We start from the raw sequence: 26,527 nt of genomic DNA, 5'->3' as shown, positions 1-26,527 counted from the left end.
AAATCCATTTTGGTTGTTGTTTTTTTTAACCCCAAAAATACTTGCTATGGTATGCATGAGCTATTTCCTTAAAGCCATTTCTTAATCTGTATGATGAACGCAGGAATCAATCCCGCGCGCGCGCGCGCGCACACACACACACACACACACACACAAGTCAAGTAGGTGTAGCCCTTTCCTACATGCATTTTGTGGTGTTTTGATGGAAGACAAAAATCCTCATTTTGGAATTGAAACGTATGTTGATTTCTTATTTTTTATTTTTCTGATTCTGCTTGCTTTGTTGTCCTCCCAATACTCCCACATAGTACAGCGGGATGTTCTACCCGTGCTGGCCGGCGGGTCCCTGGCGGTCCAGCGAACGCTTGCGGGCGAAGAGGTGGGTGGGGTCGCGGCCCCGGAAGCCGGGCTGCACGTTGAAGACGGGCACGTTCCTCCAGGCGGACGGGTCCTCGAAGGCGGCGGCGGCGGCTCCGCCCGCCTCGCAGTCTTTGTTGCGGACCATCTGCAGGAAGGTCTCCACGTCGGGGCCCAAACGCCCCAGCAGGCCCGTGCGCACCGCCGCCACCGTCTGCTGGTCACACGCCTGCAGCGTCTGCAGCAGCGTGCTGTAGTACCTGCGCACGACACACGCCGCTACGTCAGTCCTGGCACGTGCCGCAATTGCCATCGACTCCAAAGCAGGCGATGATGGACTGAACAAAGGCGCACCAATTGGGAGCCAACGTGTGTCCGGTCGCGAGGGAGGGAAGGCTGGCCTGCTGGCCGGCCTGCCTGCCTGCCTGCCTGCCTGCCTGCCTGCCTGCCTGCCCGCCCGCCTGCCTGTCTCAGCCACGTGAGACGGCCGCATCGGGTCGAGATAGTGAGGTGAAATGCAGAGTGCCCTGACTGAGTGAGGTGAAGGCGGGGGACGCGGGCGCTGCCAACCTGTTGGGGAAGTGCGTGGGCACTTGCACCACGTCGGCGAAGGCTTGCGGGTTTCGGCGCGCCGCGCCGCAGATGTCGTGCGCCACCAAGCATTCCTCCTGCACCTCGGCGATCATCCTCTGGAAGATGTTGCAGCGGCGGATGGTCTGGAACACTTTGCTGCCGATGCCCTGGGCCACGCAGTGCAGACTCTTCTTCACAAACGTCTTGCCCTACGAGCAGACGGCGGGGAGGGGGGGGGCGCGCGCACGTCAGGCAGGCGCGCACCCGCCAGGCAGGCGCAGCTTTTGGCGCCGCTCGCATCGCCAAAGCAGCCTCTGGCGCTCTGGCCGGCGTTTGTCACCTCCGTATCGAAGGTGGCGGCAGCTTGCAGGAACAGCTCGCAGATCTCGTGCATCCCGTCCGTGTCGCACGTGGAGTTTTCCAGGCAGGAGAAGAATCCGCAACCCACCGCCACCGCGCCGTTCAGGCAGCGCGCCACCTCCGCTGCGCCCACGCAAACGAGACGTCAGCATCACGGCGGCCAGCGAGAAGCAAAGCGCTCACCGGGGCTGTTGGAGGAGAAGCGGGCGCGGCGCGAAGCCGCCTCCGCGCCCGATGGCTCCGAGCACCACGCCGAGGACGCCGCCACCGCCACCAGCAGCTGACAAGACCACGAGGAGCGCCACATCTTTCAGCAAGATGCGGGTCGGCGGGCCGCGCGCGCCTTTTAGGGGACGCTCGGGCCAATGGGAGCGCGGATCCTTTCTGACGTCACGGGACGAGCCCTGGGAAGAATGTTCCGTTGGGCGCCCGTCACTTCCCGGTCGTTTGGATTCTGCTCACGTTCCTCCCCAGGGGGCAGTGGGAGGGAGCGATGTGGATCCCGCACCGTTTGCACAAGGAGACAAACCCGCAGTCGCAATCCTGCGTAAATAATCGGGCAAAAACACGCACGCACGCACGCACGCACGCACGCACGCACGCACACACCAACTCTGACAAAGCACTGAGAGTTTATTGCGCAACACCACATTTGGATTGGCACCTGGAGCCTTTTTCCGCTGGATTTGTATCAGTCTTATTAGCCCACGTGGTCACAAATCATTTTGTGGTGTCGGAAAAGGTCACAGGTGAGCGTGTCAGAGTTGACGTGCGGGGCGTGGAAAAAAGGGCTGCGTGCGTGCCTTATCTGCGCCTTGAAGAGGAAGCGGCGACCCCGTGCTGCTGCGGGGTCAGCGCACACACACACACACACACACACACACCACCCATGCATCTGGGACAGCGTCCGTCTCAGACTAATCCGGCCTGCCGGCACATTTGGTAGAAGTGTCCTTGTTGGCGGATGAGCCGCGCGGGGGCGTCCAGCTCCACCACGGCGCCCCGCTCCATCACCATGATCCTGAAGGCAAAACGGAGGCGCATCATCATCATTCAGCGGCCTGCCGCATTTTGGCCGGACGCGCTCACCTGTCGCAGTCCATGACGGTGTGGAGACGGTGCGCGATGGTGAGGACGGTGCAGTGGCGGAAGTGGAGGCGGATGGCCGTCTGGATCAGGCGGTCCATCTCCGGGTCCACGGCGGCCGTGGCTTCGTCCAGGAGGAGGATTTTGCTTTTCCTCAGCAGAGCTCTGGCCAAGCACAGCAGCTGGCGCTGGCAAAGCGCTCCTGCTGGCCGAAGGCTCGGATGACGCAGACGCCCTGCGCCGTCTCGTTGAAGTGGGTGTAGACGGGCGAGCGGCTGACCGCCTCCAGGCGCCGCAGCTGACAGGACGCCGCTACGTAGAAGCTCTGCAAAGACGGGCGCGCGCTCAGCGTGGCCGGCCCGAGGCGGCGGCGGCCCGAGGCGGCGGTGGCCCAAGGCGGCGGTGGCCCGAGGCGGCGGCGGCAGCACCTGGATGAAGGCGTAGAGGCAGGCGAGCGGGAGCAGCAGCAGGCCGCTGGAGGGCGTGGCCAGCAGGACCACCACGCACACTTCCAGGAGCTTAAACAGGTAGCCCAGCGTCATCTTCAGGCCTTCGGGGACCATGCAGTCGATGGCGTCTATCTCCTTGGAGAAGCGGTTGAGGAGGTTGCCGCTGGGCGTGGTCTCAAAGAAGGACACGGGCGAGCGGAGGACGTTGTCCAGCAGGTCGGCGTGAAGGTGGCGTGAGGCCACGATCCCGCCCAGCGCCACGGCCAGCGTCGTTCCGAACATGGCCAGCCCTGAGCGACGGCGGCAAGCAGAGGCAGGCGGCGTAATAGCGCAAAGCAAACACTTGGGGGGGCAGCCAGCCAGCCAGCCAGCCAGCCAGCCAGCCAGGCAGCGCGCAAAAAGGACCTTGCGTCAAGCCCAGCGCTCCAAAAACGCAGAGTCGGAGCGCGTGCTCCTGGCCGGTGCCGTTGGCGGCCCGCTGCTCGGCGCCCCGCTCGTCGGCCCACAGGCTGAGCCAGTAGCTGTAGGCCAAGGAGGCGGCCTGCTGGAAGGTGCACAGGAACACGATGGTCATGATGAAGGGCAGGCCCACCCTCCGGAAGTAGTCGCCGTACACGCGCGCCTTCACCTGACAGCCAACACAAGACGGCTGAGTTGGTGGGCGGCCGAGCGAGCGGGCGAGCGAGCGGGCGGGCGGGCGGGCAGGCTCGGCGACAACTCACCCTCCCGACGTGCGCCTCGTCAGGGCGGGTGAGTTTGCCAGAAGAATCTGAAGGCAAGTCTTCCTGGAGTCCCGCCGTCTGAGCGTTGGCGCCGCTCACGTCGCAGCTGAAGCAGCAGCGAGGATGGACGGACGGACGGACAGACAGACGAGGTGAGATGAGGCCAGTGGCAGCACGGCGCGCCTCACCTGATGAGCTGCTCCTGGGAAAGGTTGACGGAGAAGTCGCTGAAGCTCAGGCGGGACAGCGACTTCCTGCTGACTGCAAAGAAAGCGGCTCCCGCTTTTAAGCAGGCAACGCGGCAGCCAGCCCGACGTCGCGGATCAACTTGGCAAAGGCTCCTCGGCGCTCCAGCAGCTGGGAGTAGGAGCCCATCTCGGAGACGGCGCCCTCCTCCATCACCAGCACCAGGTCGGCGGCCCCGGCCAGCAGGCCCAGGCTGTGAGTGACCAGCACCCGCGTCTGAGCGGAACACAAACAGCGGCTCATTGGCTGACCCCGGCTCCGGCTCGCTGCCGTACCACGTGGCGTTCCAGTCCTGATAACATACCGGCTTGGTATACGTACGTGGGCCGCAACGGCCTATGGTGCTTTTCACCGCGCTCCACTTTTTGGGGTCATTGCAATGTACACATTGACAATTGGAGGAAAATCCAAAGGTCTTTCAACTCACCCACAGAGGATCCAAACCACCCAGTCGACACAAATCCTCCATGGCTCCGGCCGGCGCGCTGTCGTCCCGAGCGCTTCGCAAACAATGTCTCAGCTTGGGAGCTCACCACTTTGTCAGCCACTTTGTCACACCCTGGTGCCAAATGACGTGCGTGCGTGCGTGTGTCACCTATGTGTCACACGCCCGTTGGGACCTCTTTTCTCCGGTGTGCTGGGTCAGGCAAAAGCCACAGAAAGAGCACTTGCGCAATCCTTTCATTTTCATAGTAGACACGCTTGGGCTACGTGCCACGGAACGCTGTGGGTTTTTCCATTCAGAACTAAATAGCGCTTTGCCGCCATCTGGTCGCTGTACACCTCTACAGCTGAGAAAGAGCAAGGAACCGCAGGGGAACTTCAAGCAGACAAAAGGAGTACTTTACCGCCATCTCGTGACAAGCGTAAGGCTCGAGCGGCTACCGAGGACTGTCGACGGTGAGCGCTGCCGTTAAAGTCGCGTGCCGCTGCCGCCGCCCGCCGCCGCGCTCCTCCTTCTTCTCGCCGCGGAAGGACTTAAGACGCGTGCAGGACAGTAGCGTGAAAGAACACAAGTCATTTATTTGGTGTTGGCCAGGGGCAGGCATTTCACAATAAAACAAGCGGAGAGGACAGCAATCTGTTCGCCCTCGGAGGCAAAGTGGCTTCCTGGACTCTGCCCCTTTTTTCTTCCGTGATGTCACTTCTCCTGCACAGGAGGGAGGAAATCAGAGGAGGGGAAGCGAGGCGAGGCAGCCCATCATCAACGAGCAAAGAACCCACAGAGGGACCGCGGCGGCGGCAGGCAAACGCTCACTTGACTCATCGGCGGTAGCGGCCCCGCTCCTTATCACGCTCTCGCTCCCTGGGTCGCTCTCGCCTCGGCGGCGCTCGCTCGCGCTGCCGCTCCCGTTCCCGCCGGCTGCTCACCACCGCCTGCGTCCGCCTCAGGAAGTCGTCCACGCGCATGTCGTAGTCGTGCTGGCCGGACAAGCCCACGTCGGTCAGTTCCCGCTCCCGGACCGGCTTCACTACAACAGAGACTCACCGGACTGGACGTGAAGGCGCGATGCGGCGGCACCGCCGCCGCCACTCGCTGTTTGTCTCGGAAGCGAGGGGGCGGGGCCTCGTGCTGCAGCGCGGGGTGATGATGATGGTGATAGGCCTGGTGCAGGGGCGGCGGCGCGTGGTTGTGCTGGTAGTAAGGAGGGTGGTGGGGGGCGGGCGCCTCCACGCCGGAGTACGCCGCCTGTCGGCAGCGCAAGCGGCTCAGTCCCGCCGAGAAAAAAAGCCTCCGCTCGGCAGCTTACCAGGGTCTGCCAAGGAGGCGGCGGTCCCACGTTGTGCTGATAGTCTCTCATGTAGTCATAAGACTGGCGGGAAACAGAAGCTCTGTTAGCCAGCGGCGGCCGGCGCCCTGCGCTAGCGGCCGGCCGTGACGTGCGGCCGGCGCTAGCGGCCGGCCGTGACGTTTGCCACTCACCCCGTTGAGGAAAATGTCCCGCCTCACGTTGGAGAAGCGCCTGCAAAAAGAACACCAGCGTGCGTGCGTGAGTGAGCTTTGCACAGCCCAGCCTAGCGCTTGGGCCGCTTCTCAGACGGGGCTGGCTCTCACCTGTCCACGGGCTGTTCGCGCAGGTCCGGGATGAAGCCTGCGAAGGAAAGCAAAGGAGATTGCTCCGTGAGCCCGGCGACGACCAGGCCAGGCCAGGCCAGGCCAGGCAGCCAGCGCCGGCCGCGTCCCGACGACACGCAAAAGACAACATTTGAGGCTTCTTGGCTCGGCCTCTCATTCATTCCACAACCTGATCGCTGGTCGAAGTCCGGACACTCGGCCCGAGGTCGCTTCCTGCCGTGGAGGTCGTACTCTTGCAGACGACGCCTACGTGGACAAGTTGACACGTAAGACGCACGCATGCTCGCTGCTACGGCGAGGACGAGAGGACGCGTCTTTTGCAAAGAACGCCAACTCCACCTTCAAAGCACTTTGACAAGCCCGGCCGGGTACAAAAAAAAAAAACGTCTGGGTTGGAAACGCCGGCTCCAAAAGTCCACGTCTTTTTTTGTCTCACTGTCGGCTTCGGGTTGGTCTTCCGCCTTCCCGGTCCAAGTCTCTACCGGGGTGGTCTCCTCAGTTTATCCCGGTCTACCCTCGGTCAGTCTTTCCGGTTCACTTAGTCGGTCAGTCGGTCGGGATTAAAGTCAAAGTGATATTTCTTACGGTCGCTCAGTCGGGATTAAAGTCTTACTGAGCCTCGAGTCAAATTTGGTTGCCTTCCTGGAGTCTTCCGGGACGGTCGCGCTCGAGCCTGCGTAAGGAGTTGACAACGCGTCGACAACGGCGTTACCGTGCACACGCTTCCGAATCTTTGCGAGAACAACAACAACAACAACAACAAAAAGTGTCATAGTAGAAAATCAAAGGCCAGGCAGGCAGGCAGGGGTCAACATACCGCTTGAGGTGGAAAAGTGGACTTGGGAGTCTACAAAGTTTCTTTCTTTCCACATCTGCATCCACCATGATAACGGCTTGTTCAAACAAAGCCTCTTACTTTGAACGGGCGGGTCGGGTCGGGGGGGGGGGGGAGGCTGCAGTCCGGTCAGTCCCCAAAGACAAGCCCCAACCCCCCAGACTCTCTTTAGTCCATCAAATACACACTTTAGAGTTCGGCAGAGAGCAAAACACCCGCCCGCCCGCCCGCCCGGGCACGCACGCACGCACGCACACACACACACCGCAACAAAACGTCCTCGTTTGGTGCGTGCGAACGCGTTAAAGACGTTTTCAAGTGTTCTCTCTCCCTCACTGGGAGGATGCGGGGTCATTTGATCAGGTCCATGGGTCACCAGATTGGACAAATTGTCCTCCCCACGCCCCACCCTGCCCCTTGATGGGATAGTCCAGTGATGCCCCCACCCCCAAATCAAATGAGCAAGGCTTTGAAAAAGAAAAAGGCAAAAAAAAGAGTCCAAGTGGAGATGGCAGTCCCTCTCCCTCTTTCTCTCTCTCTCTCTGTCTTTTTTTTTCCCCCCTTCCCTCGCCCCCTCCTGCTTCCTTCCATCAGTCCAGCCAATGCTTTTATTTTCAACAGTCCATCTAGATTTGGCTAGCTTCAACTGGCTACCAGTGAACTTCCTGCAAAGAGACAAAGTCAAACAAACATATGAAACCATTCGGACTCCCACTGAGCAAAACTCCACAGTGGGCCGGGCCGGGCCGGGCCGAGCCGAGCCGAGCCGAGCCGAGCGGAGCAACGGCTGCCGGGCCCGACGAGCCCATCGGTCGCCGTCTCTGAGGTCTGGCGGCAGCAGAAGAACAACGGCAAGTGGGGGGGGGGGGGGGCTCGGCGGTTGGCTAACCTTCCCGGCTCGCGCAGCGGCGGGCGGCCGCGGGGTCGCGTTTCCGGAGGGGTCTCACGCTTGTGGCGAACGCGTCGGGCCACCTGGTGGATGTCCACGCTTTCGTCCAACGGGAACAGCGCGCACAGCTGGGCGCCCACGTCCGGCTGGATTTCCTGACAAAGGTGTGGCTCAGCACGAGCGCTCTGCTCTGCTCTGCTCTCATGCAACTCTTACTTGTCCGTCACGTCCGATCTTGACGGGCTTGTGCTCGTTCCAGGGGTTGGCAAGGTGAGCCGTCTTTGTGAAGGGGAGCTCCCGCCTGCCGACAAAAGGTGAGGTGGGTGGGCGAGGTGAGTGAGGCAGTTGGGCCGGGCCGGGCCTGGCCTGGTCGGGGCGGCCGCGCCGGGCAGGTCACCTGCACAGCCAGTCGATCTTGAAGACGCCACCCAGCATCTTGGCGTTCATGCCGGCCGGAAGCACCCAGTGGATGGGCGAGCCGCCGTGAAGAGACTCGGAAGCCAAGCGGGCAAAACCTGCAAACGCACGGCAGGCCGTCAAGGCGCCGTCGCGGCTGGCCCGCACGACTCGTCCTCCGTCTCACCTTGGAACTTTCCGCTCTCCCGTACGGAGAACACCAGGATGACGCTGCGAGCCGAGCGGAAAGCCGCGTTCAGCTTCTTCTCGTTGACGGGCAGCGTGGACCACACGCCCTGGAGCGGACGAGGCGCGGGTCAGCGAAGCCGCGAGGAACAAACGCAAGCGAGGAGAGGACAGGTCTCCGGCTCATTCAAAGACAAAAAAGGCAGCCAGCCAGCCAGCCGTCTGCGGCCGCTTTTCCAAATCGTGGACGAGGGCTGACAAGAAAAGAAGAAGCAAAGGCGAGCGGCGTACTTTGGCTTTGGCCAGCGAGACGTTCTCGTGGTTGTTGCTCTTGATGACGAAGAAGCGCGACTCGCGCAGGATGTAGCGAAGGTTGCTGGTGGGATCTGTGAAACAAGGGCAATTTGGCGCGCTCAGCCAAAAGAGGGAGGGAGGGAGGGAGGGAGGGAGGGAGGGAGGGAGGGAGGGAGGGAGGGAGGGAGGGAGGGAGGGAGGGAGGGAGGGAGGGAGGGAGGGAGGGAGGGAGGGAAACAGCCGGCCCACTTACTGACGGCGCGCACCGACGACGAAAGCTTCTCCCGCTTTTTCTCGGAACCTGTCAAACGAGGACAGGAGGCGCTCACAAACGGGAAGCCATGGCGGCGGCGGCGGCCGTCCCTACCTGACGCGTCCGAGGCCGAGCGCGCCGACTCGCCGTCGGAGAAACTGACGGAGGAGGCCGAGCGGGAATCTCCCGCCTCGCTGCGCGTGTCGTAGTCGTTGCCCTCGCCGCGGCGCTCGTACTCCTCCTCGTCCTCGCCTTCCTCTTCCTTCCCGCCTTCCCCCTCATCTTCCTCCTCCCCCTCCTCGCCGTTGTCGTCCCCCTCGTCCTCCTCGTCCTCCTCGCCCTCCTCTTCTTCCACCTCCTCCTCTTCTTGCTCTTCGTCGTGCGAGGCGGCGGCCGGGGAGGAGCCTCCAGAGAGCTGCTCCGACGCGTACTCCGGCACGGCGTCCTCCTCCGATTGGTTGTCCTCCTGATGGTGGGCGGGGCTGCTGGAGCGCTTCTGCGCGCGCCAAAGGAAACAAATACAGACGGACTTTTGGACTCCATGTGTTCGCTGTGAACAGTTGTGTCAGACGGCGGCGGGTGAGGTCACGCCCTGCGAGCTGTTAGCACCTGTTTGGCGGCGTCCCTGGGCGAGCGTCTGCATCTGGCTCTCTCGCCTCCCCGGCTGCGCCCGGCGTCTCTCATCCCTCGCCGGCTCTTGCGCTCGTCGTAGTCGCCGCGGTAGCCGCTGACGTGGCGTCTGTGAGGACTGCTCGCCGACCTCTTGGAGGACGAGGAGGAGAGGGGCGCGCCCGAGCCTCGCTTGTTGGCCGAAGACGACCTGGAGGGGGCGTGGCCGGAGGAGCCCCGTAGCCGCTTGCGGTCGTGGGACTCTGAATGCTCGCTCTTCCGCTTTGTTCCTAGCGCGCACGTGCCAAAAAGAACGTGGATGGATGACAAAGAGATGAGGAAAAAAAACGGCGCGCACACACAGCACAGGCGCTACCTTTCTTATCGGTGATGTGTCGCTCCGTCTGAGGGTTGTACAGCTCGTCATCCTGATCCGGCGCTTCCGTCAAAATGTCCTCTAGAACGGTGAGTTCGCCATCTATCAGGTCACAAAATCGACTTAGGCAATGGCCGCTCAAATTCACACGTATCCCTAACTCAAACCGAGTTGGACTCGGCATCGGGCCGGGCCGCTCAGCACTTCTAGTAAAAGTCATGTCGATCGATTTGACCATTAGACCCTCAGGCATGAGACGGCAGCTGTCTTTTTTGGACAATTCTGACTTCACATTTGCATCTTATTAACATCAACAACAAGGTGGGTGGGTGGGTATGCAGGTAGGTGACATGATCATTATTTTCCTTGAAATGAGAGCCGGCCGGTGCAGTTGAGGAAACAAAACGGCTGCCGAGTGAGCGATAAGAGATCATTAAGGTGAGTGGCGAGAGCGGCTGACACAAAAGCCTCAACAAAGACAAGCTAACGAACGGGCCAAGCGAGCGAGCAAGCGAGCAAGCAAGCTAACACGCTAGCCCAACTACCTTTGTCCTCGCGGCGGTCGGCCGCCATCTTTGCGCCGACGCGAGCTCGCTACTTGCGCTCGATGGCGACGTGTTTGGTTATCGTCGAAGACGAGCGAAAACGTGAGCAAGTCACAGATACGAGAGAAACGATGAGAGCGAGAACATGGGAAGATGGCTGTCTGGACCGGAAGTTATTCTTGCCTGCTCCGTGACATCTTCCGCTAAATTTGTGACGTCACCAAACACTTTACGCAATGGTTACGCCTTACCTTGTACTGTTGTTGTTTCTTTTATTATTATTAGGATCTTTGTGTTGTTGTTGGATTGCGTTCTGTGCACTTTGTTAAAGCCGCATCTGTTGTGAAATGCGCAATGCATTGCAGTATATTTGGGCTTTCAAATAATCTCGGAGTCTGATTTAATAATTACATTGATGTAATAATAATCGGCCAGAAAAGATAAGTGGTCAATATAAGAAAAATTTATAAATAAATAAATAAATATCTCTCTATATATAATTGACTTGAATTATAATGTTTGGAGAAAAAGCTAACTAAAATCCTAATTGAGAGTTTGAATTTTGCAAGCCCCTTGTTGGAATGATTGCAAGTCGTCGAACAACAAGGAAGTGACGTCAATAGACGAAAAGTCTTCGTTTGGGTCGTTTTCATTTAATTCACAACCCGGGCCAGTAGGTGGCGGTCATACGCCGGAAAGCAGAAGGCTGAAGTGAAGAGGAAGCGGCCGGCCGGGGCCACATACGTGACGACACAGCGGAGCTCCGGTCCACGTCAGCGAGCGTCGCCGCGGATCGTCCCGTTTCTGCTGCTGTTGCTGCCGCTGCTGCCGCTGGCCCACCACACCAGTTGGTCCGATGGCAGACGAGGGCACGCGCAAGACGGTGTCTCAGATTCCTCTGCTTAAAACGCAGGCGGGCCCGCGAGAGCGCGCGCTTTGGCCGCAGCGCCTCAAGGAAGAGTACCAAGCCCTCATCCGCTTCGTGGAGAACAACAAGGCCGCCGACAACGACTGGTTCCGCCTCGAGTCCAACGCGGACGGGACGCGCTGGACCGGCACGTGCTGGTTCGTGCACGAGCTGCTGCGCTACGAGTTCCGCCTGGAGTTCGACATCCCCGTGACGTACCCGGACACGGCGCCGGAAGTGGCGCTACCGGACTTGGACGGCAAGACGGCCAAGATGTACCGCGGCGGCAAGATCTGCCTGACCGATCACTTCGCGCCGCTGTGGGCCCGCAACGCGCCCCGTTTCGGCCTGGCCCACCTCATGGCGCTCGGGCTCGGCCCGTGGCTCGCCGTCGAGGTCCCGGACCTGATCGCCAAGGGGCTGGTGATCCACGCGGAGAAGCAGAAGGTGTCGTAGTGGCGCCAGGCGCACGCACGTCAAGCGCAGCCCTGCAAACTTGTTCACCGTTCAAATTAAACCAGAAACCAGTCCGCTGTGGAAAAAAAGCTTTGGCTGGAAAGCATTGATAATGACTTCAAAGGATGAGGAAATAAAATATCCACAATCATTTGCAGAAAGAAATGAACTTGTTTTTCCCACTTGCACATTGTGCTGCCTCTTTTGGTATGCCCAATAGTCTATACAGAGGATCAAGAACATGTTATATGCTAATTGTTAGCCCATGTTATTATGCATTTCAAGCGAGATGGAGGAAGGCAACAGTCTTAAACCATACACAGTTTGTTCAATTTCCCACAAAAATGCTTGTAAAAAAACAAATTGTCTACATTCAAAGTATCTGAACAGCACCGATGACTTGGAAAAAAAGATGATTTTACTGCATAAAGAAGCAGAACTAGGAAAACAAGCAACAGTCACTCTGACATCCAAAGTTTAAAGGTTCTGTCGTAGGAGCACGTGGCGATGAGTTTGCCGTCGGGAGAAACGTCCACACCCATCACCTGACCAAAACCAAAAAATGCGCTCTGCTCATTTTTGTGCTGGAAGGATGAAGCCGAGACGTGTTCGCGGCTACGTCCCGCGGGATTGGACAGAGAAGAAAGAGCAAAGGTCTACCTTGCCCTCGTGGCCGGCGAGCGTCTTCAGCGGCATCCAGCCGGGGTGACTCCAAACCTTCGCCACGTTGTCGTAGGCGCACGTCAACAGGAATTGGCCGTCGGTGGCTGCGAGCACGCACGCACGCACGCACGCCCAGGTTGAGAAAAGGCAATCAAATAGTCAAGCGACGGGCGCCACTTACGCTGGAATCGGACACCCGACAAAAGGTTATGGTGGGCGGGGATTGTGTAGAGACACTTCCTGTTCCTCAGCTCCCAAACCTTGCAGGTGTTATCTCCACTTCCTGTGGCCAGGTGGTAGCTGAGTGAGAGGGGGGGGGGGGGGGGGGTCACTTGTTTGGCATTCTTACAGTAGATAAAAAAAAAAAAATGTTGCTGTGGTGTGATTGGCTGACCCGTTGGGGGAAAAGTGCACGCTGTAGATCTCCTTAAGGTGTCCTTCCAGGAAGACCACGCAGCGTCCTGTGCGGAGGTCCCACACTCTGCCAAAGGCATCCAGGCCCCTGCCGCGGAAGACGAGGCGCGTTCAGACGTGTCGCAAAGACGGCCGTGGGCGCTTCCCTCCAACGTGGCGGCGCTTACCCGGTAGCCGCCAGCGAACCGTCGGGATGGAAATGAAGGTCGTGAACGCCTTTGCTGTGACCTTCCTGGTGCAGGATCTCCTCTTGCACCTCCATGTCCCAAAGACGCCACGAGTGATCGTAGCTGCACAGCGGCGACAGAGAGCGCGCACGCGCGCCATCGTAAAACGAGCAGACGGTGAATGCAGTCACCTTGCCTCCCTTGACACAATAAATATACCCCGTGATCGTTTGGCTTTTCTGTAACTTTACCGAAAGCTTGATTAGAAGAAGGAAAAAAAAAAAAAAAAAAAATCTTCTTTTTGTCCGACCAAATCGTCGGTCAGCAGCACTTTAGAGCGTGCGCGGCGGCGGCGGCAGTAGTTTACCACGTGGATCCCAAGAACCTTCCGGACGGATGCCAACACACGCGGGCAACCCGCTCGCCGTGGTCGTCGATGCTCACCACCGGCTCGTCGCTACGACCGCCGCACAGGAAAGGCTGCCGTTAGCTTTGACTTTTTTTCCTCGACTCCGCCCCTTCTCCTTTACCTGAGCAGGTTCCACAGCTTCACGGAGCCGTCCGCCGCGCACGAGGCCAAACTGACGTCCGACGGGTCGAGAGACACGCCGGCCTGCGGGCGGAAGACCACCGCGCCCACGTTGGTGTTGTGACCTGCTGACAAAAAGGGGCGGAGTCTTGACCACAAAGCCACAAAGCGCGTCGGCGTTCCCCACCGGCCGGCCCACCTCGCAGCGTGCGAATCAGGTTGCAGTCGGGGACGGACCACAGCTTGCACAAGCCGCTCCTGTCGGGCAAGTGTCACGTTAGCATAGCATTAGCTGCTCGCCCGCCAGCTTCTGCGCGCGGCGAGTATATCACCAGGAGGCGGTGGCCAGCATTTTGGAGTCGGGACTGAAGTGGCAGAAGCTGATTGGCCGATCGTCGCCGATCTGACTGCAGAAGTTGTTCAAGTTCTGAGAAGGAGCGACACATCAAGAACGAGCCCCCGCACACACCCATCGGCTGCTGATGCCAATTGGCGCTCACTCTCAGGCTCTTGTTCAGCTCCTGCTGGCGGATGGTTTTGGTTGCTTCGCAAATTTCCTTTTGGCCCCGTGCCACCTCCAGACGTTTCATCGACCTGTCGGCGAGACGGCGGCCGGCGCACGCACACGCGCACACACACACGCTTCTCGTATCCGCACGTCAACTTTGACTGAGCCGTTGGCCACTCACCTGGGCAGAGAGTAACGAGCCAACCAGAGGCGGGCGTCCTTGAGAGAAGCCGGGCCTTCGTGGTACCACGTCTGATGGCACTGTCGAGAAGGCAAAACAAAAACACGGGCGCTTCGCATCTTCATACACATGGACGTGCGCGCCCATTGCTCACCTCCGCCTGGGATCGCTTGGCTCTCTCTTCGTCTCTTCTGGACTTCTTCAGCGCATCTGGACCCACCACGGACAAAATGCCACGCAGCCTGAAAAGGGGACGAGACAGCGGTCAAAGTAGAGGCCGGAGGAAAGCGGACGAGACGGGGGATGGAAGTGAAAGCGGACAGTCGAGGGACACGGCTAACCTCTCCCGCCGATCCGCCGGCCCCTCCCCAAACAAAGTGATGGGCTCTCCGAGCGCTCGCAGCCCCGCCTTGACCTCGGTGTCGTCGGTGGATACGGTGATCTGCCGCGCTCGCCGCCTTCTCTCAAATTCGGCCAGCGCTTCCTGTTGCCTCTCGTTGACGTGCTCCTCCAGCTCCAGCGTCTCGGCTGCAAAGCAAAGCAAAGCGGGACGCGGGTCGGGTCAGGTCAGGCAGCGGGTCGGGTCAGGCAGCGGGCGCCGTGCGTCTTGAAAAGGCGTCACCCACAAGAAGAGATGTTGATGTTTCCCGCTTCAATTCCTGCCTTGACGCCATCGGATCCCGTCGTCAAAGTGCCGGCGAGCTCCGCGTTCAGACGCTCACGCTCTTTTTCTTCCAGGCTTCCGTAGAAGACGCGACCTTTCTTCGGGGCAGGGGCCAAGTCCTCGTCGTCTGACATCTCGGAGGAATGCTTCACAACAAAAGAACGGATTACTGTCATGCACGCACGCAAATCTGTGCCAACAATCACAGACAACCGGAAGTAGTTTTACATGTAAAGAAGGAACGTGACATGAGAAGACAATGAGGTTAGAGTCAAAGTATGAAGAGAATGCACAAGGTACCGCAAACAAGTCTCGTTAGAGCGAGGATTCCCATCTTCTTCGAAAAAACTAACAAAAATCAACCATTTTCACCAGCATTTGAAAACGATGCAAAGCGAGCCGAAAACAAACGTGGCCGCCCGCTACTGTTCGCGGCTAGCGTTAGCATGAGCCACTTGGAGCATCAAAGTAGCGCTGAACGTTCACGTGACAACATCTGACCTTCTTTTGAGTTTGTCGCCGCTAGAGTAATGGAAGCCAATCGCGACGAGATATATTTAAAAGTCAGGAAACTCACATTTGTACAAAAGCGATAAGGCGCTCTTCGGATGGATGGATGGATGGCCCGGATGGAAAACGATACGTCACATCCCTTTGAGTTCAGAGGTTACGCTTGACGATTACGGGCTCAGCCCTCCGAAGGCAGGCAGGCCGGCCAGCCGCGCTGTGGCGTCACTTGCAGCGCGACCCGATCGATCGATGTCCGAAGTCACGTTAGGGCGAGCGAGCGAGCGAGCGAGCGGGACTGACGTCATGTGACCTTCGCAGAGTTTGAATTCTCGCGCGCTCCGCTCGCCGTAGCCTTGGAGGGCAGCCAGGCAGGCAGCCAGGCAGGGCAGTATTACGCCGCCTCACGGCTGCACTCAGTGCGGGACGGAAGAAGAAGAGGTTGCGCTTCCTGTTGGTTGGTTGGCGGGCGGGCGGGCGCTGCGGCGGCAAGGAAAAACGACAAAAGAACGCAACTTGGAATCAATTGGCCGCAGGTACATTTTGGCGGGTAAAGCGGAAGAAATTGTTTGGCATTCACGCCAAACCTTCGAAAAGTGTGCTCCTCTTTAGGCAAGCAACAGACCTTACTTGGAGACACTTTGATCATGCTTAATTTTTCTGTTTTGATTCATCAACCTGTTGACTTGACTTTAACATACATTGTACGTAAAGCAAGGTTTGCACCTTTGGCATGATGGGTGTTGATTTGCTTCCATTGACATTTTCACCAGCTCACGTCAAGATGTTGAGGAGAAAACCAACTCGTCTGGAGCTTAAGATTGATGACACGGACGAGTTTGAGAGCGTCAAGAAAGAGCTCGAGGTCATTTTCCCATTTCTCATCTGACTCGCTCTCTCTCAAACCAAGCAGCAGCAGCTTTGGATTGATTCCCTGCTCCTTGCTTGCTTGCTTGCTCACTTTGCTTTCCTTTCCTTTGCTTTGCTTTCCTTTCCTTTCCTGCAGGCACGGAAACGTCAACGGGAAGAGGTGGAGTCGGGAACCGGAGTGGGCGGGGACTCTGTGGTCAGCAGCGAGATCATCGGGGGAGAAACCCCGCCCACCTCTACCGCTGCTGCGTCGAGGGCGGAGCTTATCAACGAGCGAATTGGCTACAAACCGCACCCCAAACCCACCACCCTGCCCACACTCTTTGGAAGTTTACAATTTTCATAAATTCACTTGATTGATGTGGAAACATGTTGCAATTGAGGGGCGAGCTGCTCCCGTCGTTGAACACCACCGCCGACTACACCCACCGCCCCACGCTAACGCAAACGTTTGATTTTCATCCTAAATTTAGAAAAGGTCTCATCGGTGGGACCAGCAACGCGACTAGTATGGACAGAATGGCGGCAGGCAGCCTGGCGATTAGGAAAAAATAAAATAAAAAATCCTCTCAAGACCAATAAATAACATGGTTACTGATTGTCTTTTCAAAGTTTTTTAAGATTTGCTGAGAATCAAAAAGAATAAATACAAATGAAAAGTAAAGCATGAATGTACACATATATATATCTATATATACTGTATGTGAAGATTAGTGTGGTTGCCATGGTTACAGAGTTAGAAATGAAATCAAATTGTATCGTGTGAAAAGAACATTCTAATTGATTTTATTTTTTGTAATTATTGATGAAAGCGCGCCCTGTTTCATCCCCGTTGGCGCTAGATGTCCAACATTTTTAGTGTTCAAATGCCACACGCGCTCCAAAAAAGAAAGAAAAAGCCCCACCCACCAGCAGCGAAGAAGGAGGCCCCATCATTTCATTTCTTCTTGATGGCGGCCAGGTCTCGCTGCAGTTGGGCAAACTTGGGTCGTTCTTCCGGGCTGTACTGCCAACAGCGCAGCATCACCTTGTACACGTCGTCTGGGCAGCGCTGAGGACACGCCATCCGGTAACCTGGCGAGCACAGCCAGCCAGCAACCGCAGCGTCAGCGCAGCGTCAGGCCGGCGCATCGGAGCCGGCGGGAGACAACGCTCACCTTTCTCCACCTGCTCGCGAGCCTGCTGATTGGTCATCCCCGGGTAAGGGCACACCCCCAGACTGAAGGTTTCCCACAGCAGGATGCCGTAACTCCACACGTCGCTTTCGGAGGTGTAACGACCTGCGGGTCAAAGGGCCGCCCTTCACTCGCATTGCTCGGAAGCCAAAAGTCCCGTTGGCTTTGCTCGACGTTTTCAACCAAAGGTGCCGCCGGCTTCTGGCCAAGAGTCGGTTAGCCGGCCGCCTTTGGAGTGCTCACGACTGCCGCTGACAATCAACGCTCGCTCACCGTAGTTGAGCGCCTCCGGCGCGGTCCACTTAATGGGAATCTGCTTGAGTCCGGACGACGAGTAAACGCCGTCGTCTTCCTGGCGGCTCATCCCGAAATCGCTGATCTTCAGCAAAGTGCCTTCGCCCACCAGGCAGTTCCTGGCCGCCAGGTCCCTGGCAGGGCGCAGCAAAGCACAGCAGATTGAGCGAGCGAGCGAGCGCCAGCAGGGGGCGTGGCACTCGCCGCCACTCACCTGTGGATGCAGTTCTTACTCTCCAAGTAGGCCATGCCCGCCGCCGCGTCCACGGCCAAGCGCAGCAGCTGCTTGGTCTTCAGCTCGTCCTTTTTCTTCCTGAGGAAGGACAGGAAGTCGCCGCCTGACGAGGCGGTCGACAGCGGGGCTCACAAAAGACGGAGAGGCACGGACGGACGGACGGAAAGGGATGGCGTGCCTGCCTGCCTACCTACCTGGAACCAGCTCCATCACAATGTAGATGGGCTGCCTCTGAGTGCACACGCCGATCAGCTTGACGATGTTGGGGTGGTCGTACTGTTTCAGGATCCTGAACACAGGCGGGAGGGAGGGAGGGAGGCATCAAACCCTGGAAAGGCCGCCAATCTGGATGCGGGGGAGCCCACCTGGCCTCCGACAGGAAGCGGATCTTGAGTTCCGGAGGCAAGTCTTCTTTGCAGGTTTTGACAGCCACCGGCGTTTTATCTCGCAGCAAGGTCCCCTTGAACACCTCGCCGAAGTTGCCCTGCAGGAAGATCGAGACGGGTTTATCGAGCTCGCTGGCGCCGGCTGGCCCACCCGCCGTTGCAACTTGCATCAATGTGATGTTAATTTTTCTTCATCCATGTCGCGCTCACCTTGCCCAGCAGCTCGCCCAGCGCCACGTCCTCGTGGTTGAGGATCCACTTTTTGTCCTGCGCAGGTGAGAAAGAATACACACACGGGTGACACACCTGGGCGGGCGACATCACGCTTGCTTCGGCGGGCGGGCAGGTACTTTGACCACGGGGTTGAGGAGCACCACGCCGGACTTTTTGGTGATGAGTTGCTTGGTGGAAAAGTGGTGCTCGATGAGCTGCGGGATAGTGGCGAAACCCGTCCCCTCGAAGCGGTACTGACTCTAGGCGACGAGAAAGACGGCCAGCGTCAAGGCGGCCGGCGATGGGGTGAGCGACGGCGGGCGCGCGCGCGCACACACACACACACACACACACGTACGTCGGCAAACTGGATGATAAAGTGTCGCCGCTGGTCGTCCGAGAAAACGGACAGGACGTACTCTCCCGGTTTTCCGTGGCTCTCCCTCACCAGAAAGTCACCCTGCTGCCGAAGCAGCTCTTGGGCCTCTGTGCGCGGGATGGCGCCGTGGTACCACTCCTGCTCCGCCAGGGGGCGCTCCGACGACGGGAGGACGTCGAAGAAATGCTGACAAAAGGGAACGCGTCATTTGGAAAAGCTGATGAAAATGTGGCGACTTGAAAAAAAAAAATATCTAAATCATGGAAAATGGCCCTTTTCTGAAGAATCCAAAAATGGGGGCGGGACCATGATCTGACTGCACAGTAGTGTGCGACTTTGGGACGTGGACGGACGGCAAGGTTTTGGAGGGGGCGCCTCACCGAGGACGAGGAGGCCAACATGGCTTTTGGCGAGCGGATCATTCCGGCCAGCGAGTGTCGCAGCGTGTCCAAGCGAGAGTTCTTCTCCTTGCCTCTATCCTGGAAGACAAAGTAAGGCATGAGGCAAAGCGGGCTCTCTCGCGCTCGCTCGCTCACATCGGGGAAAAGCGCCCGTACGGCCGAGCCCAGGGAGCGGCTGTCGTCCTCGTAGGGCGGAGCCGGCGGCGGAGGAGGAGGCGGCGGCGGCGGGGCGTCCGCCATCGTGGCGTCCAGCAAGGCCTTCTGGGAGGAGAGGCGGGCCTCGGAGCTGCGCAGCGATTGGACGCTTTGCCGCAGCTCCAGGAGGGACAGCTTCTGACTGAGGAGGAGCACGCAGCTGAGGACCGACACACACACACACACCTAGATCAGACACAGACAGACAGACAGACAGACAGACAGACAAGCCGCAGACACTGACTCGGACTTCCTGTCCGTGTTCTGCTGGCCACTGCTGATCTTGGCGTCCAGGTCGTCCGCCAGGGCCTCTTTAGTCCTCAGATTCTGCTGAGTCAGCGCCAACTCCTCGGTGGCAGACGACAACCTGCGCACGAGGCAACGCGCAAATTGATTTTCCATTCTCAAAGCGCCGAAGACCGAAGCAACGGGGAGGATCCGGCCGCTCACATGGCCCGAAGACCGTCGGCCGTCAGCGTGTTCCAGAGGATCTCGTCGGTCGACGGGTGGTCCGCCTCGTCCAGCAGCGACGCGTCGAACTCCACGCTGGCCTCGGGGCTCTCGGGAGACCTGCGTGGGCCAGCGCGGCACAGGTCAGCGGCGTTGCTGCCGGAAGCGCAATCCGCCCGAACCCAGGCCACCTGTACGCCTCGATGAAGTGCTGGTACTCGGCCAGCGGGTCGATCTGCTGCACCGCCGCAGAAATCTCGCGATGGACTTTGACTACCTCGTCAGTCAGCAGACTGCTGATCTCGCAGTACTCTTCCAGAATGTTCTTCCTGCACACACGTTTGGTTGGCATGGGTGGTGAGCAAAACCGGGGCCTTCTGGCAATTCCCCTTGCCAATGGAGAGGAATGCAAGGCCAAGCAAAAGGCGGGCCAAAAGAGGCCAGCCAGCCAGCCAGCCAGCCAGCCAGCCAGCCAGCAAGCCTGCCTGCCTGCTGACCCAACGCTCGCCCCCCAAATTTTCCCGCCTTTGACGGCGGTACTCACAGCGCCAGCGTCATGTCTTCCTGCATCCTCTGGAGGGCGTCGAGGAGCGCGGGCGCCGCGCGCCGGCGATGTTCTTCCTGCGCGGCGCGCGCCCCGCACACGGCCACCACGTACTGGTTGTGCAGGTTGTGGAGCTTGGCCGTGGCTTTGTCGTAGCGCTCGTGAGCGCGCTCCGCCTCGCGGCCTGCCCAAAGAAATTTGAGGAGACCTTTCGGAGCGGCCGAGTCAACTCTTGGGCAAACCTTTGGTGAGGGCTTCCCGATACTTGTCCTTGGCGCTGTTGGCGTCGCGGCTCAGCTGGCGATACGTCGACTTGAGCTTGTCCAGGTCGCTCCTGGTCACCTGTCAGAGAGTTGTTGTTTTTTTTTTTTGTGCCACTTTCGACAGCGGCTTCATTCAATTTGACAAAGCATAAACAGAGAAGGTCGCCGGGTGTAGCGTGCGAGAGGAAAGCGCACAAATGAAGGAAGGAAATTCAGCAAAAGTGACGAGGGGAAAGTGCAATTTTAAAATCAAGACACGAAATGGATGGGAAGCCCCAAAGCTCGTGAGTGTCTCGACAGATGGACAAAAAGATTTGCGGCACACCTTGTGCTGGTGGCTCTCCAGCTGCTGATGAAGACTCTGGTAGCTCTTCTTCACCTGTTGCTTGTCTCTGATGAGCGTGGCGAGGCGGTGCAGCGGACCCGAGTTCAGGTCGTCGGCGTGACCCCGCATGACGCGACCCAGCGCCTCCGTCTGACGCACCACCTGCGACCACGACTGACACGAGACGGGCGCGGCGGTGAATGGATTTGGCCTGGCCCGATACAGTGCCAAGTATCAGAAGTGCAGTGCCCGGCACGGCCGCTCGCTCACCTTGCTGACGGTGCTGACGTAGTCGGCCGCTTCCTGTTTCTCCACCTGCTGCGTCAAGCTGAGCAGCAGGGCGGCGTACTCCTTGTCGCTCTTCACGCGCAGGGTCATGAAACGCTTGACCGTCTCCAGCAGCTGGAGACATACACCATCGGCGTCAACGCAGACGCCGCAGCTAGCGTGACGTTGCCTTCCAGGCGGCGCAAATAATCCGCTCATTAGCAACTCAACTATTTTCACCGATCCTTTCCAAACTCGTGGCCAGATCACGACGGCGGTTGGCGCCGCGAGATCAAAATCGGTCGATGAATTTAAGTATTTGCAATGAATGAAAGGCGACCTTTTTGTTGGACAAGGCCATTTTGTTTCTTTCAGACATTTTCAGGCTTTCTCTTAGGTTGTCATTTGTGGCCCCCGGGCAGAAAAAAACAAAACAAAAGAAATCCGCCGATAGAATCGGTCAGGCCCTACGTCAAATTTTCTGAATAGACCAAAGTGGAGAGCGCGCAACCCAAATCCATTCCCATGCCACTATGCTCACTTTGGCTCTCTATTCCTGGACGAGGAGGAGAGAGTGTAAAAGGCCTACATACCTTTAATTCCCAATCCTGCAGTTTGAGTAATCCCTCGTGGGAATTCCTCAGATCCCGACCGAAGCCCATCATGTGTCAGGCGGCGTAACGGCAAAGTCGACGGGGGAAAGTTTGCATGATCCACTGAGGAGAGATGGACAACAACGCTGACTTGATCTTCTGGGCGCTTGTTGGAATGGACAACAGCAAAGTAAAGCACATCACAACAATGGCTGCTCGCCCCTGGACCAACTCCCAAGCTACTGCTGCGTCTATAGCAGCCCCAGCCGGAGCCCCAACCGGAGCCCCAGCCCGAGCCAAGATGGGGGGGCGAAGAAGACAACACCGAAGCCCCGGCTGCTGCTGCTGCTGCTGCTGCTGGCAAACTTAAGGAGAAGCCAAAAGGCACGCGAGCGACAACTTTTTGCGGGCACGTCAGATGAGGGGAGAAGAGGCGAGGGAGTGAGTGCATGAGTGCGTGCGTGCGTGCGTGCGTGCGTAAGGAGTGAGTCGAGTCCCCGGGTGGGACCAACCGCGCGCGTCTTGTGGCTCTCCTGCCTGCCTGCCTGTCTGTCTGCCTGCCTGCCTGCCTAAGGTGGCGCGGCGCCTCACCAAAGCACCCGGAAAGCGGCAAGTGGGTTAGGGCGACACACTCGGTGTCCGGTCACCGCGGTCCTCTGCTGTCCCCGACCGCGCTCATCTTGACCAACTTTTCTGCTCCGTTTTGCACTTTCTCCCGATGCCGTCTTCCACAGAGCTAATGGCTAAGGCTAACAAGGAGGAGCTTCCGCCGGAAACGGAAACACAATACAAAGACGCCATTTTGCTTTTTTGTTTTTCAAATCCACGAGTTGATGAGTTGGTTTCGAGAGCCAACAGCAACTACTGAAATACGATATATAAAGCTGTTTCATTTCCAAGTCTGACTTTTAATTCTAGTATTCTGCTGCTGCTGGAAGAAAAAAAAAAGCAGCATTGGAAATCAATGTGACTGAACGTTCGAAAGTCCTCTCACTCTCACTCAAGATGCTTCTGCTGATGTGTTTTTCGAAAAGTCCCATGCCATCAAAATGTTGTTTTGCCCACTGTTTTATGCCCCCCCCAATGAGCCAAATATCTGTGCAGGTTGCCTTAACGGAATCCAATTGAAAGCTTTCCTTCTCATTGGACGGACAGACAAGGGGCCCGGTTGAAGGCGTGCGTGCGTCCCCTTGGCCGTTGCTACGTGCCCACCGGCAACACTAAGCGGCAACACTCGGCGGCAACACTATGCGGCAACACTCAGCGGCAACACTAAGCGGCAACAAGCGACCATGCGCCTGAGCAAAGCTCCAGCTCTGCCAATGGCTTCAAATGTATTTGGGGAGAAACACGACAAAAGCGTCTGGGGATGCTGTGGAGTCGGCCCGCTGAATTTTGCCGGCTAACACTCGGAGCAAAGCTCTTTCCAATTGAGGAGGACAGACAGCCGACCAGAGCAAAGCTTATTGTCCACCTCAAATGAAAGTGAAAATGCCACCTTAATTCGCTCGCCGAGCCACGCCAGATGGCCAAAACTGTTCAAAGTTTTCCCACCCGGGATGTGCGCCGCGCCGCGCCGCGCCACTCATTTTGTCAACATTCCACCTGTTACGCAAAAGGGGATGTTCGTGCACTCCGAGGAGGGCGTGCGTTCCGGTCAAACAGGTCTGGGCGGTCAAGCGAGCTTCAAGAGAGACAGAGAGAGAGAGAGAGAGGCTGAGAGCTTTCCATTGTCTTTTGCCACTGCTCAAATTTTGTCCTGAAGACACGTCAGCTTCAACAGGCAAGTGACACTTTTCTCCTTCAAATGAATCGTCTTTTTACTCCCACTCGTGGCATCGTCATTGCGGCTGAGCGGGAGGCCGCCGCAAAGCAGAGCCCTCCCTCGGCCGAGGCTCGGCCGAGGCTCGGCCATTGCGGGACGCCGTTTGAATCTCAGCCGGCCACTTTCGCAATAAAATGTCCAATTGGAACGGATTTGCACGAGATTTTGTGACAAATCTCAGCCATCTCCCTACATGAAGTGGAAAACCAATTCACAGGCATTCCAATTTGGATGACATACTATAAAAAAACTATTGGCAGACAATTCAAATCAAGAAGGGCGGCAACGGGCCGGCGCAATGTATCGATGGGGTCATCGCCGATAGCGGCTGCAAGTAGAGCCAGACTTTTGGGGTTTTCTCTCGGGCCCAATGTACCGATGGGGTCATCGCCGATAGCGGCTGCAAGTAGAGCCAGGCTTTTTGGGTTTTCTCTCGGGCCCAATGTACCGATGGGGTCATCGCCGATAGCGGCTGCAAGTAGAGCCAGGCTTTTTGGGTTTTCTCTCGGGCTCAATGTACCGATGGGGTCATCCGACTTTTTGGGTTTTCTCTCGGGCTCAATGTACCGATGGGGTCATCCGACTTTTTGGGTTTTCTCTCCTTCACACAACGCTTCCACTTCCAATTTGTACTGGTCGCTCTTACTAAAGACACACAAGTGCGATGTTTGTTCAACTCATTTGTGACATTTGCCGTCTCTTGTCCGTCCGTCCATCAGCGGCGCCATGTCGTCCAACATTCGCGTGTCGCTGGACAACCCGTACGGTCAAGTGACCATCCCCCGCGCCCATCTGCGCACGTCGGCCGACGGCGCCACGGTGATTGCCAACCCGGCGGCGCTCAAAGGAAACGACCTCAACCCCTACGTGGCCCCGCCGGCGTATTTGGTGAAGGAAGCGGACGAGGATGGCGGCGGCGGCGGCGGCGGGGGGCGCTGTGCCTGCTGCTACCGCTGCGGGAGGAGGAAGTGATGTCACAGCCGTCGACTGAAGAGATGTGAAACGGCCGCAGCTTTGTTAGGGTCACCTGCTAGCAGCTAGCTGCAAAGGACTAGCTAGCTGGGCACTAGGAGCAGACAACAGACAAGCCTCCCTTAATGCAATGGCAATGAAAGACTGAATGTGTCAGTTGGTGTTCTTTCACCATCCAAATCTTGATTTGATGGAATCTTTTCAGTGTTTTGATCAGGACCTGACTGATTAACTGGCTGGACCATACCGTATGACTGTTCTGCCCTGAGAATTGTTTTCCTCATGTTACAATCACACATCTCTTAGCATCGTGAATACAAACGTCAAATCAGTTCCGAGTACACTTAACTTTCTAACGTCAAGAAAACAATTCTGAGGGCAGAACAGTGACCTTTTTTTTCTCAAAGCAAAATGTTAATGGGGGGGGGGGGGGGGGGGATCTCTTCTTTTTTTTTTTTCTTTCCCCTTCTTCTTCACATTAACACACATCATATCGTACAATACAAGACAAAGGACATTTTTTCCACTTGGTCAAGTACAAGACTAAAAGTCCAAATCCTTCAAGTGATCTGTTTGTAATTCCTATTTGTATTGTTGCAAGTGTCAAAAGAAGTTATTTGATAGAATGAACGTGAATCGATGATGACGTCAACGTCATTCTGGCAAACAGAAGCACGTTCCTCGCGACCCTTCAAGGAGGTCACAATGGGCTCGTCAAGTTCAGCCAGCCCAATTTCAGTTGCCGTTATTGATCCCAAAAATTCTCCACGTGCTCGCTTAAAAGATGCAGTTGGGATCATTAAGAAAACGATCAAGTTGCGAGGCCCGCCGCCCGCCTCCGATCACAGGCGACGCAAGCTCAGCCCCTGTTGCTCGGCAACCGCCGCTTACGAGCGCAAGCAACCTGAGAAGCGGCGGCCGACGGAAAGAAACGCCCTGAATATTTCATCCCAGCCTCGCGAAGGCCAGCGGGGCTGCGAACGAGCAGGATCCCGCCGCGGCGGCGGAAACCAGCTTCGACTCCAAAACGGCTAGGATGTGACAGCATCAGGTATGTTTGGTTTTGGCCTTCTGGTGGAGCTGCCCTCAACGCCGTGACTGACTGCGTGCGTGCGTGCATCCTGCCTGGCGAGCCGTCAGAATCTCGCCCGCGTTTAGATCAACATGTCCAGCAGCGAAGCCAAAGAGGCGGGCGGCGCCAGCCCGCCGGCCCTGCGGTGCATCGTGTGTTTCGGGCGCTACGACCTGGCGGCGCGGTTGCCGCGGCGACTTCACTGCGGCCACACCTTCTGCCAGGCGTGCGTCAAGCGACTGGACGCCGTCATCAACGAGCAGGCGAGTGACTCCCGTCGGGGGCAGGTAGCGTCGACTCGGGCGGGGCTCGTCACTTGTGATGTTTAGGACTAGCTCGCCTCCCGTTTGGTTTGGGTCAGGTATGGATCCCGTGTCCTCAGTGTCGCCAGAACACGCCCCGTCCCCGGGGGGGAGCCGCCGCGCTGGACCTGGACTTGACCTGCTTCCTGGCCCTCAAGACGCACGGCCACTCTACCCCTTGCGTCGCCGAGGCGTCGTCCAGCGGCCAGGGGACGGCGGCCGGGAAGACCACCTGGGCGGGGAAGGACGCGGCCGAGGCGTGGTCGCACGGGGGCCTCGCCCAGCCACGCTTTCATCGCCACGGCGACTGCTGCAAGCCGCTTTCCTATTGGCTGTGCTGCTGTCGCATGGGGCGGGGCTAAAACAGGGGGCGGGGTCATACCGTCATTGAAACAGTTCAAACGGATCTGATCTTCTCGCACGCTCGCTTGACTTGAATCCCAAGCCAGCGAATGGCCGGACTTCCCATTCCAAATAAATCCATTCAATGAGAGGTGTCGAAACCATTGACCTATTA

The 26,527-nt window shown here is 58.0% G+C and overlaps 9 protein-coding genes across 17 annotated transcripts; 4 read left to right on the top strand and 5 right to left on the bottom strand.

Annotated features, from left to right (window-relative positions):
• Positions 1–269: 269 nt before the first annotated feature.
• On the bottom strand, positions 270–1,604 carry LOC147048576 (stanniocalcin-like). The gene is made up of 4 exons (XM_085926886.1): positions 1,474–1,604; positions 1,271–1,413; positions 928–1,139; positions 270–617 (listed from the first exon to the last, which is right to left on the bottom strand). The coding sequence occupies exons 1-4, from the start codon at positions 1,595–1,597 to the stop codon at positions 323–325; spliced, it is 774 nt and encodes a 257-aa protein (XP_085783012.1). The 5' UTR covers positions 1,598–1,604; the 3' UTR covers positions 270–322.
• A 560-nt stretch (positions 1,605–2,164) lies between these two features.
• Positions 2,165–4,632, bottom strand: LOC147048575 (multidrug resistance-associated protein 1-like). Its single transcript, XM_085926885.1, has 3 exons — positions 3,548–4,632; positions 2,380–3,453; positions 2,165–2,311 (listed from the first exon to the last, which is right to left on the bottom strand). Exons 2-3 carry the CDS (start codon positions 3,105–3,107, stop codon positions 2,203–2,205), a joined length of 837 nt encoding a protein of 278 aa, XP_085783011.1. The 5' UTR covers positions 3,108–3,453; positions 3,548–4,632; the 3' UTR covers positions 2,165–2,202.
• Positions 4,633–4,791: 159 nt separating this feature from the next.
• ythdc1 (YTH N6-methyladenosine RNA binding protein C1) lies at positions 4,792–10,476 on the bottom strand. Of its 3 annotated transcripts, XM_085926881.1 has the most exons (17): positions 10,254–10,472; positions 9,709–9,810; positions 9,333–9,622; positions 8,838–9,219; positions 8,724–8,771; positions 8,468–8,562; positions 8,178–8,286; positions 7,992–8,109; positions 7,811–7,895; positions 7,595–7,749; positions 6,040–6,116; positions 5,850–5,886; positions 5,718–5,757; positions 5,545–5,607; positions 5,283–5,483; positions 5,052–5,215; positions 4,792–4,943 (listed from the first exon to the last, which is right to left on the bottom strand). In XM_085926881.1, exons 1-16 carry the CDS (start codon positions 10,279–10,281, stop codon positions 5,057–5,059), a joined length of 1,989 nt encoding a protein of 662 aa, XP_085783007.1. In that variant the 5' UTR covers positions 10,282–10,472; the 3' UTR covers positions 4,792–4,943; positions 5,052–5,056. The 3 variants fall into 3 exon arrangements, 2 of the variants coding, with proteins under 2 accessions (XP_085783007.1, XP_085783005.1); XM_085926879.1 differs by having other exon boundaries at positions 5,850–6,116; positions 10,254–10,473; XR_015067796.1 differs by lacking the exons at positions 4,792–4,943; positions 5,052–5,215 and adding an exon at positions 6,688–7,370 and having other exon boundaries at positions 5,397–5,483; positions 10,254–10,476.
• Positions 10,477–10,916: 440 nt separating this feature from the next.
• On the top strand, positions 10,917–11,979 carry ufc1 (ubiquitin-fold modifier conjugating enzyme 1). The gene has a single exon (XM_085926887.1). The coding sequence runs from the start codon at positions 11,110–11,112 to the stop codon at positions 11,614–11,616; it is 507 nt and encodes a 168-aa protein (XP_085783013.1). The 5' UTR covers positions 10,917–11,109; the 3' UTR covers positions 11,617–11,979.
• prpf4 (pre-mRNA splicing tri-snRNP complex factor PRPF4) lies at positions 11,752–15,526 on the bottom strand. Of its 3 annotated transcripts, none has more exons than XM_085926883.1 (15): positions 15,244–15,319; positions 14,705–14,888; positions 14,420–14,606; positions 14,233–14,320; positions 14,079–14,158; positions 13,890–13,983; positions 13,722–13,816; positions 13,589–13,647; positions 13,391–13,514; positions 13,228–13,317; positions 12,861–12,983; positions 12,674–12,781; positions 12,461–12,579; positions 12,277–12,383; positions 11,752–12,161 (listed from the first exon to the last, which is right to left on the bottom strand). In XM_085926883.1, the coding sequence occupies exons 2-15, from the start codon at positions 14,874–14,876 to the stop codon at positions 12,075–12,077; spliced, it is 1,533 nt and encodes a 510-aa protein (XP_085783009.1). In that variant the 5' UTR covers positions 14,877–14,888; positions 15,244–15,319; the 3' UTR covers positions 11,752–12,074. The 3 variants fall into 3 exon arrangements, with proteins under 3 accessions (XP_085783009.1, XP_085783010.1, XP_085783008.1); XM_085926884.1 differs by lacking the exon at positions 15,244–15,319 and adding an exon at positions 15,043–15,212; XM_085926882.1 differs by lacking the exon at positions 15,244–15,319 and adding an exon at positions 15,320–15,526 and having other exon boundaries at positions 11,754–12,161.
• On the top strand, positions 15,453–16,718 carry cdc26 (cell division cycle 26 homolog). Of its 2 annotated transcripts, none has more exons than XM_085926889.1 (3): positions 15,453–15,861; positions 16,023–16,114; positions 16,256–16,718. In XM_085926889.1, the coding sequence occupies exons 2-3, from the start codon at positions 16,034–16,036 to the stop codon at positions 16,463–16,465; spliced, it is 291 nt and encodes a 96-aa protein (XP_085783015.1). In that variant the 5' UTR covers positions 15,453–15,861; positions 16,023–16,033; the 3' UTR covers positions 16,466–16,718. The 2 variants fall into 2 exon arrangements, with proteins under 2 accessions (XP_085783015.1, XP_085783014.1); XM_085926888.1 differs by having other exon boundaries at positions 15,459–15,785.
• On the bottom strand, positions 16,718–22,597 carry fer (fer (fps/fes related) tyrosine kinase). The gene is made up of 20 exons (XM_085926878.1): positions 22,431–22,597; positions 21,840–21,962; positions 21,250–21,381; positions 20,980–21,153; positions 20,634–20,733; positions 20,392–20,575; positions 20,039–20,176; positions 19,848–19,967; positions 19,642–19,764; positions 19,359–19,557; positions 19,182–19,280; positions 18,781–18,987; positions 18,560–18,682; positions 18,420–18,476; positions 18,189–18,307; positions 18,018–18,112; positions 17,803–17,926; positions 17,568–17,722; positions 17,277–17,399; positions 16,718–17,193 (listed from the first exon to the last, which is right to left on the bottom strand). The coding sequence occupies exons 2-20, from the start codon at positions 21,909–21,911 to the stop codon at positions 17,057–17,059; spliced, it is 2,481 nt and encodes an 826-aa protein (XP_085783004.1). The 5' UTR covers positions 21,912–21,962; positions 22,431–22,597; the 3' UTR covers positions 16,718–17,056.
• Positions 22,598–22,712: 115 nt separating this feature from the next.
• LOC147048569 (uncharacterized) lies at positions 22,713–25,058 on the top strand. The gene is made up of 2 exons (XM_085926890.1): positions 22,713–23,622; positions 24,384–25,058. The coding sequence occupies exon 2, from the start codon at positions 24,391–24,393 to the stop codon at positions 24,634–24,636; it is 246 nt and encodes an 81-aa protein (XP_085783016.1). The 5' UTR covers positions 22,713–23,622; positions 24,384–24,390; the 3' UTR covers positions 24,637–25,058.
• Positions 25,059–25,079: 21 nt separating this feature from the next.
• On the top strand, positions 25,080–26,503 carry rnf224 (ring finger protein 224). 4 transcript variants are annotated; one of them, XM_085926877.1, is made up of 3 exons: positions 25,080–25,687; positions 25,777–25,971; positions 26,070–26,503. In XM_085926877.1, exons 2-3 carry the CDS (start codon positions 25,801–25,803, stop codon positions 26,370–26,372), a joined length of 474 nt encoding a protein of 157 aa, XP_085783003.1. In that variant the 5' UTR covers positions 25,080–25,687; positions 25,777–25,800; the 3' UTR covers positions 26,373–26,503. The 4 variants fall into 4 exon arrangements, with proteins under 4 accessions (XP_085783003.1, XP_085783000.1, XP_085783002.1 ...); XM_085926874.1 differs by having other exon boundaries at positions 25,777–25,995; XM_085926876.1 differs by having other exon boundaries at positions 25,770–25,995.
• Positions 26,504–26,527: the final 24 nt, after the last annotated feature.

Source organism: Syngnathus leptorhynchus, chromosome 12, assembly GCF_054491065.1.
Source record: "Syngnathus leptorhynchus isolate UIUO chromosome 12, UIUO_Slep, whole genome shotgun sequence".
Taxonomy (NCBI): Eukaryota; Metazoa; Chordata; class Actinopteri; order Syngnathiformes; family Syngnathidae; genus Syngnathus; species Syngnathus leptorhynchus.
The sequence above is the reverse complement of the archived record's forward strand: the minus strand, read 5'-3'. Positions and strand labels throughout refer to the sequence as shown.